The following is a 9259-nucleotide window of genomic DNA, read 5'->3' as shown; positions in this document are numbered from 1 at the left end:
TGGGCGAAGGGGAGGGGCAGAGTCCCAACTGTCCCCGCACCAGTCTCATCCTCATAAACCAGGGCTGGCAGCGCGCACACGCAGGCCCCCACCTCACAAAGAGCATTTATGGAAATGTTGCAGGGGGTGGGGGTGGCCTGCAGGCCGGGCCGGGCCCGGTGCGTCCGGGTCACATGTTGGCTCGTTCCCGTTGGAGCCGCGAGTTGTAGGCGCGGGACACGGTGTTCCAGGCGTCCATGTAGCGGTCCATGCACATGGCGATGCACTTCTGGAGACGGGGAGAGCGCGCGGCTCAGCTCGGGCTCCGCCACGACCAGCGCCCCCCACCCCCGGGCAGCAGTCTGACCACACCCCCCCTGAGTATGCGCACGAGCACAGGTCCCGGCCCGCGGCCCCCACCACCACCGCGGGTCTCACCTGCTCCGAGTTGTCCAGGGAGCCCCCCGGCTTCCCAATGCACTTCCGGAAGCACTTGTCCGTCATCCTCTGTGGGGACACGCGAACCCTCAGCCGCGACGCCCGCCCCCTGGCGGACCCCGCCGCCCTTGGCCCCCGCCCCGGCCCAGGCCCGGACCTGCAGAAGCTCCTGCGCGTTGGCCACGGCGATCTGCACCTTCACCTGCTCCATGATAAGCCCCGGGTCCAGCTTGCCGCCGCCGGAGCCCCCGAAATCCGAGCCGAAGCCGCCCTCCATGGCTCTGCAAAGTCAACCGGACGGAGGCCGCGTGCGCCGACCCGTACCTGCGCCGGAAGTCTGCCGCCCAGAGCTCCATGGGAAATGGAGTCTGAGCGTGCTGGGGGCGGGGCGACGGCTGGACTACGATTCCCACAAATTCGCGCGGACGTTTTTGCGCATGGGCAGGCGAGACTGCGCGGGGAGGGTGTGGCTACGACCTAGCTCTGGGAGAGGCACTGGACCCGCGGAGGCCTGTCACTCTGTGCTCAGATCCGGTGCTTGGCTCATCCCACCGCACGTGCCTACGGGGCCAGTGGCACGTGTACCCTGCGCCCTGCAGTGAGGGTGGAGCCGGAAGGAACCAGTGCTCCTCCCTTGACCGAGAGCACAGGTCACGTAGGAAGCTCTGGTGGGAAAACTACAGAGGGCCGCCCGCAGGGCCGGCCGGTGGCTCAGGCGGCGGGAGCTCCGTGTGCTGCCGGTTGGATTCCCACATGGGCCACTGCCAGACGGCTCAGTTGGTTGGAGCGCAGGCTCTCAACCACCAGGTTTCTGGTTCTCCTCGGCTCCTGCAAGGGATGGTGGACTGCGCCCCCTGCAACTAAAGCAACTGCACCTGGAGCTGAGCTGCACCCTCCACAACTAAGACTGAAAGGACAACCACTTGACTTAGAAAAAGCCCTGGAACTACACACTGTTCCCCAAATAAGTCCTGTTTCCCTTCCCCAATTAAAAAAACACACACCACAATGCAAAACACTGGGGTAGTGATAGCACCAGGGAAGGTTAGGAGGTGGAGCTTGTCTATACCTGCCATTGGGACTTATTTGTATGTATGTGGCGGTGGTGGTGGTGGTGGTGGTGGTGGTGGTGCTGGTGGTGGTGGTGCTGGTAGTGGTGGTGGGTCTTAACCACTTGTTTACCCTGAAAAAGAATATTCCTGCTGAGAATAATTGGGCTCAAATTCATAACCAGCATCTAGCAGCCATTGTTAACAGGGGCCCTGAACACTGCATTTTAGGGAAAAGCCACAGACTGAGCTGCCAGCCTTGTGCACTGTGTTCCTGCTGGCTGAGTCACCCTTATGAGAGCTCCTAGGATTGTAAGTCTACCAATGGACTGAAGATCTGCCCCTTCCAATCAAAGCTGCATAATTACATCCTTATTTGCATATTTACTGACTAATCAGAATGTATGAAGCTGATCAATCAGGACAGTTCTTTATGGACCAAACTGTGCAAATTTGGAATCCTCATTGCATAGGAATGGACCAATTGGAAAGGGGGGCAGGCACTTTTCTCTAGAGAAGGCAGCCTCACCTAGGCTTAAGTAGAGTACTGTTTTCCCTGTTTGCAAATGGATCTTGAACACCTGGAGCCGCCTTCCTGAGCCACTGCTTCTACTCAGCTGTTTCACACCTGAGCTGGTCCACAGCCTAAAGGGACACTTTCATAAGGAGGGGTGTATGTGAGGACGCTTACCTTACTAGCACTGGTGTGTGTGTCTGTATGTGACACCACCCATAATTTTGAATGCAAAATGGGTAACACATGCTAAAATTCTCATGTTAATCAGCTACCTCCTGGTGGCAGGGGAGGGGACTTTGGCTGATTACATGTCCAAAAATTATGGTCCAGAGAATTGCAAGTGGCTAGGCCTCTGGAAAAAACTCACGAGATGATCTTGAGCTTTCTTGGCTAAGATGAGGTTCCTTTGAAGCTCCAAAGCATGTCTATTTGTAAAACAAATGGGATGCTATGCGTATTTTAAATGACTTCTGAGACCTCTCTTTAAAAAAATTTTATTGGGGAATATTGGGGAACAGTGTGTTTCTCCTGGGCCCATCAGCTCCAAGTCGTTGTCCTTCAATGTTGTGGAGGGCGCAGCTCAACTCCAAGTCCAGTCGCCATTTTCACTCTTTAGTTGCAGGGGGCGCAGCGCACCATCCCATGTGGGAATTGAACCGGCAACCTTGTTGTTCAGCACTCTAACAAACAGCCACTCAGCTGCCCTGTGGCCTCTTTTTCACTGTCCCATCTTCTTTGGCGAGGGAGGGGAGCTGCCATTTTGTGCTCAGGCTCCATGTCCAGAGCAACCTCTCTAGGACAATCAAGCCTCTGAGGCCATTCTCTGCTTTCTGAGCTGTCCAACTTTACTGCACACACTTTTCTTCCATCTCTGTTTGTGTTTGTGGACAAGTCCACCTTAAGGGGCACCATTTTTTTAAAGGAGAGGATCTCAAGTCTCTCAGAGACGATAAAATGTGTTTTTGATTGATTATTGTATAGAGCATTAACTATGAACACAAAATGGACTCTAATAATTCTGAAGGCTATGTCAGGCACAAAGTGACAGTCATGCCAGAGCATACTGTGAAAGGTGTACCCAGTGAATGCCCTACCCAGATAACTCCAGACGCAGGGTGGAGTGTGACCATCTGGATGGCTTTGTTGGATTGCAGATGGGGGCACCGCACCCAGTCTCGAGCATAATAACATCAGAGCTCTCTGATGGCTCCTCCCTCAGCTCTCAACCAAGAAGCTGACAGCCACATCTGCACTTGTCCCAGATGGAGCCTTGAAGCCTTGACTCCTGACAGTCCTGACACCCCACACTATGCACCGCAGCGCCCTAGGGACTCTCGCTGCACACCAGGCTCTCGTCCTTCTTGCGTAAGACTGTCCCTGTTTGCCTTGCCTAACTCTACTGCTTGCACACCTGGATGACCCTCTTATGTGAAACCCCTGCACCGCGACTATTGGAGACGACCCTCTGGCTGGAGCCTTGGTTAATGCCTGTGGTAAACCGAGGCAGCAGGACTGGATCCACGGCTTTATTCTGATAAAGTCTGATCTTGCGGAAAGACACAAACGTGTGTGAGACTGCTCCTTTGATAGCTATGTCCCGCTCACGACAATTATAAATTAAAAACAACTTGAAAGGAATTCTTATAGTATGCAAAAGCTTTGGCCACCTGACAAAACCTTAACTTACTCCATCTGCCAGAAACATAATTTGGATCCAAGTTTTTTTTTTTTTTTACTTTTATCCCCTTCTTCCGCCCCCCGCCCCCCGCCCCCACTCTGGTTCAAACAGTAGTTTCTCAGTCTAGTTGTGTAGGACACAGCTCCCTGGCCCATGCAGGTGTTATGAGCCTTGCACCGCCCCCCCACCCCACCCCCGCTGAGGCAGTCGGTCACCGGTGGTCAGTTGTCTGCTCTCAGCAGCTCACGATGGCTGCCAGCCACCCCACAGCAGCACACAGCAGGCCTTGGCAGCTCACACCAACCTCCGGCTGCTCACGGCCGCCCAGCTCCAGGGAGAGCCATTGCTCACAATCTTAGCTGTAGAGGGCGCAGCTCACTGGCCCATGTGGGAATCGAACTGGCGACCTTGGCATTAGGAGCACGGCGCTCCAATCACCTGAGCCACCGGGCCGGCCGTGGATCCGCATTTTAAGTTTTGTGTTATTGTGCTGTGTTTGTGTTCACCCATGTACTTAGGTTATAGATGTGGTCTATTTCTGCTGCTGGACAGTATTGCCAAAGTTGATTTGTAATTTCAAATTAGGTTGTAAAAAGACTTATTTAATTTGCTTGAAACACATGAGCACTTATACAAATTGGATAAATAACAGAAAGTAACCCAACTGTTTCTCAAGTGCACATGACCTAGGGTCAGTCTTCAGTGAGTAAAAGCTAGCTAACTTAAGGTCACTGGATTGATTAAAATGGCAAGTCTTTAGAGATAACGGCTAATCTCGTAAAACCATCAGGGAGTAATCTAAAATTACAAGCAAAGAGTTTAAAGATAAATGGGATAAGAGCGCCACAATTTCACCTAGACAGTTTCCCAAATCCTTTGGTTACTCGAAACCTTAAAGTCTGTTAAGATCTAGGCACTTATGACAAAATGATTGCATATGGAGAATAAAAGATGTGTGCTTTGTAAAAGAAGGTATAAGGAACGGGAAATACATTCTGTTGAAGGAAATGAGTAATGTTGTCCTAGAGTGAAATGATCTAGAATGAGAAAAGAAAAAGATAAGACAAAAACTGAAAAGTTTATGAAGGTTGGAGGTTTGTGGGAATCTTAAATTTTATGTGTTCAGGCTGGCTAGGATTGGAAGGGATTTATTCAGGTTGGCTGATGCAGAATTTGAGTATGGATTTCTCTCCCTGTAAAAAGACAGTTTTCTTAGACTATTGATATGCTCTTCATAAGAAATTATAAAGGGAAATATTTTGTTTTAGTAAAATGATTTCCTGTGCTTTGCACCATTAGGTCTTTGATGGTTTAGGTAAAGCAAACATTCCTTATACTAAGAGCTAAATTGCTTCCAACCGTTTAAATTCCTATAATTGCTTGCGAAGTCTTTAATTGTTACCAGGATGAAATGAATAACCAAAGTAAGGGATTCTCTTTATACAAAAGGGGGAAATTCAACTAATTCCTATTGATATGCTCAAATTGTGAGGTTTGGAAAGTGGATGTTATCCAATGGCCTCCTACTGAAGGACATAAATATGTGGTAGTGAGGATTGTACGTATCGCTGTGTCGAAGGGCTACAGCCACAACAGTTACTAAAGTACCTCTAGGAAGGATTTTTCCAAATCGGGGAATCCCATTAGCTTCATAGTGATCAGGGGGACCCATTTTACAGGATAAATTCTGCAACAGTTTTGTGAAAACTGGGCTGATATTGCAGTTATTTCCATTGCGCTTATCATCCCCAGTCCTATGTATAAGAAAGTGATTATAACTCAATTGGTGAAACTTGTTGAATCTTTTAATGTGCCTTGGCCTAAACTCTTCCCTTGACATTGCTTAACATGAGATCTACTCCCGTTGGGAAACATCGACTATCTCCTTTTAAAATGGCCACCAGGAGACCCAGGAGGCTAGATCAGGGAATGTATGAACCAGCTTTATTGAGGAGACCCCCTGACTTATTGTAAAGAGCTTATCAAAACCTTGAAATTAAGGCAACGTTGGTAGGCCTCTGCACAGGACTCCCTCCAGCCTTGTGGAAGGGATCATCCTGGGTATTGCTAACTGGTCCCTGAGCTGCAAAGATAAAAGGTGTGGACTCATGGAACATGTTTCTCGCTTAGAAAGGCTCCCACGCTTGCAGCTCGCTTGCCTGACTGGACCGCCCGCCTGCAGGAAATTGTCCAGAGCACTTTCCTGGGACCAGCTGCCACAGCCCACTCTTGTGCGGTGTAGTCCCTACGTTTGTTTCATAGTTATCATAATAATATAGTCCTGGGTATACTAGTGATCTGAATTCTCCTGCGACAAGATGGTCGCCATCCTTCAAGTTTAGACTGTCATTTAGTTATTCCTTACAATTAATCCCTGACTACATAGGACGACCTAACTTTTCTGGTTTTAACCCTGTGAATGGGAAACCAGCCCTGACTTGACTCTCGATTTCACCAAACTCCCTCCTTCTGAGACTTACTGGGTTAGGCTACAAAAGGGGGCCCATCTCTCCCTTGTGTCAACTGAAACCCACCCTCTCCATTGATCCCAGTACATGCTCTCCCACAGTGGGACCTGGCCACCTCCTACCACTGACTTAGTCTCTAGCCGTCCCTAATGGCATCACGATCTATATCTTAAATGCCTTAAATCGGCAGCATGTGCTTCGCCCCTGACTGCTGTGGAACCCCCCGTTTTCCTGCCAGCAAGGCAGAAAACAGTCCTATTCAGCACAGTGTTCCCCGCCCCATTGAAATTGACATTGCGGTATCTTCCCCACAACCCAGTGGGGAAACAGTCGGTTATTAAGGAGAAATCGTAGCTTCGCGTTCACCCTGTACAAGGAGCTGTTTTGGACCTGTGTCCATGTGCCCTTGTTTCTGACTCATCAGTGAAGACACACTGGTGTGTCCTGGTCGGACGAAGTGCTGCTCGTTCATGGAAAGTATGTTATGTTCCTTCTATCTTGCTTCTAATGCTGGAAGGATTTGTAACCTCGCTGTGGATATTGGACCCGTTTTTTAAGAGGAAATGACCTGTATTTCAATTGAGGTGATAGAGCAACATGGAAACAATTGATGACTGAAACTGTTGTACACGATCTTTATGAACATATGAGAATGGTTATTACCCTCTCCCCAATACCTTCAACTGAAGAGAGGCAGTTTCAAGTATAAGGAAATCTCCTTGATACAGGAGCGGTGTCTCAACAGTGGTCACTGCCGGCTGAAGGCTCTATCCAACACAGGTATCCTCCCTTTGTCAGTTCCTTACCTTCTACCTCATGCCAGTGTTTTTAAAAAATTGAAATGCATTTTAAGTGATGTTAGAATAAGCCTAACCTTTCAAATATCTATTCGTACGGATAACATTTGGCAGTCTCAAATTCTGTAAATTGCATTATTGGAGTTTAAATGTACTATATGATGGATTGTCTTTTGTGGGGCAGAAAGAAAAATCTTTTCCAGATGTTATCCACCCAGTGGTACTCATGCCCCTGCACTTCAGTGGGTCCTGGAGAGGACACGGGAGCCATGACATCTGGTACTGTTCACTATATTTTATTTATTTTTTATTGGGGAATATTGGGAAACAGTGTGTTTTTCCAGGACCCATCAGCTCCAAGTCAAGCCATTGTTTTCAATCTAGTTGTGGAGGGCACAGCTCACTGGCCCATGTGGGAATCGAACCAGAGAGCTCAATGTTATGAGCACTGCGCTCTAACCAACTGAGCCAACTGGCTGCCCCCACTACATTTTCATTTGACAGAAAACATCAAACTGTTATCTGACAATTATCAACAATCTGACTTCATTCACAGCTGGTCTTCACTTCTCAATCATTGACCCACAGATATATTTCAACCAGAGGCACGGCTTCCTGGAAAACAGACTTATTGCAGAATACCAGGAATATTCTGGAAACGAGAAATTCAATTCAGTGGATACTTCAGAGCGCTTACCTCAGACCAGACACTATAATAACTGAATCAGATGATGAGAATGTGCAGAAGTGGTAGAGAAACTGACTTTGTTCCCCTTTGTCTATGAAATCAGAATGATACAGTGAAAGAGAAAGATTATTTTTCTTTTTTATTGCCTCCCCTTTGGCAATCATCAGCTTGTTCTTTGCATCTAAGGGTCTGTTTCTGTTTTGGTTATTCATTTGTTTGTTTTTTTTTAGGTTTCACATATGAGATCATACAGCATTTGTCTTTCTCAGTCTGACTTACTTCACTTAGCAGAATGCCCTCTAAGTCCATCCACGTTGTCACAAATGGCGAGATTTTCCTTTTTGTGGCCGAGTAATATTCCATTGTATGTATGTACCACAGCTTTATCCATTTGTCTAACCACGGACACTTAGGTTGTTTCCACATCTTAGCTATTGTAAATAATGCTTCCATGAACATAGGGGTGCAGATATCTTTTTCAAATTACTGTTGCTTTCTTTGGATAATTACCCAGAAGTGGAATTGCTGGGTCATAAGGTAGTTCTATTTTTAAGTTTTTGAGGAACCTCCATACTGTTTTCCATAGCGGCTGCACCAATTTGCAATCCCACCAGCAGTGCACGAGGGTTCCTTTTCTCCACATCCTCGCCAACACTTATTTGTTGATTTATTGATGATGGCCATTCTGACAGGAGGTGAGATTGTCGTTTTTATTTGCATTTCTCTGATTAGTGACATTGACCACCTTTTCACATGCCTATCGGCCATCTGTGTGCCCATGTCTAGTCAGGTCCTCTGCTCATTTTTTAATTGGATTTTTTGGGGGGTGTTATATTGCATGAGTTTATATATTTTGGATGTTAACCCCTTATGTCATCATTGGCGATTATCTTCTCCCAATTGGTAGGTTGTATTTTCGTTTTGATGGTTTCCTTTGCTGTGCAAAACTTTATTTTAATGAAGTCCCATTTGTTTTTGCTGTTGTTTCTCTTGCCCAAGGAGATACATCCAAAAAGATACAGTAGTACCTCGGTTTTTTAATGTGTCCGTTGATGAACATTTAGGTTTACGAATGCCGTACATGTTATGGATCTATGGTGTAATTAGATGGTAAAGTTTATGCTAAGTTTGCAGTTTTAGGGGTTGATTTTAAAGGTTTGGAATGGATTAATCCATTTTGCATTACTTTCTATGGGGAGACCATGCCTCAGTTATTGAAAGTTTTAGAACTTGAACAGTCTTCCAGAATAGATTATGTTAGAAAACCGAGGTACCACTGTATTGCTAAGACGGATGTCAAAGAGGTTACTGTTTGTTTACCTCTAGTTTTATGGTTTCAGGCCTTACACTGAAGTCTTTCATCCATTTTATTTTTATGTATGGTGTAAGAAAGTAGTAGTTTCATTCTTTTGCCCATGTCTGTCCCATCTTCCCAGCACCACTCATGAAGAGCCTGTCTTTCTTTACCCTGTTGTACATCCTCGCCTCCTTTGTCAAAGATTAATTGACCACATAAGCATGGGCTTATCTGGGCTCTACTTGGTTCCATTGATCTGTGTTTTCATGCCAGCACTGCACTGCTGATGGCGGTAGCTTTGTACTACTTTCTTAGCAGGGTGCGGGATACCTCTCTTTGTCCTCAAAA

General features: G+C 47.2%; 1 protein-coding gene across 1 annotated transcript; it reads right to left on the bottom strand.

The window, feature by feature from the left end:
* Positions 1-87: 87 nt before the first annotated feature.
* TIMM13 (translocase of inner mitochondrial membrane 13) lies at positions 88-748 on the bottom strand. The gene is made up of 3 exons (XM_081076814.1): positions 575-748; positions 418-486; positions 88-268 (listed from the first exon to the last, which is right to left on the bottom strand). Exons 1-3 carry the CDS (start codon positions 692-694, stop codon positions 170-172), a joined length of 288 nt encoding a protein of 95 aa, XP_080932940.1. The 5' UTR covers positions 695-748; the 3' UTR covers positions 88-169.
* Positions 749-9259: the final 8511 nt, after the last annotated feature.

The sequence above is a fragment of the Rhinolophus hipposideros genome (genome assembly GCF_964194185.1).
Source record: "Rhinolophus hipposideros genome assembly, chromosome: 16".
NCBI lineage: Eukaryota > Metazoa > Chordata > Mammalia > Chiroptera > Rhinolophidae > Rhinolophus > Rhinolophus hipposideros.
Note: the sequence above shows the minus strand (reverse complement) of the source record. Positions and strands in the feature narration are given on the sequence as shown.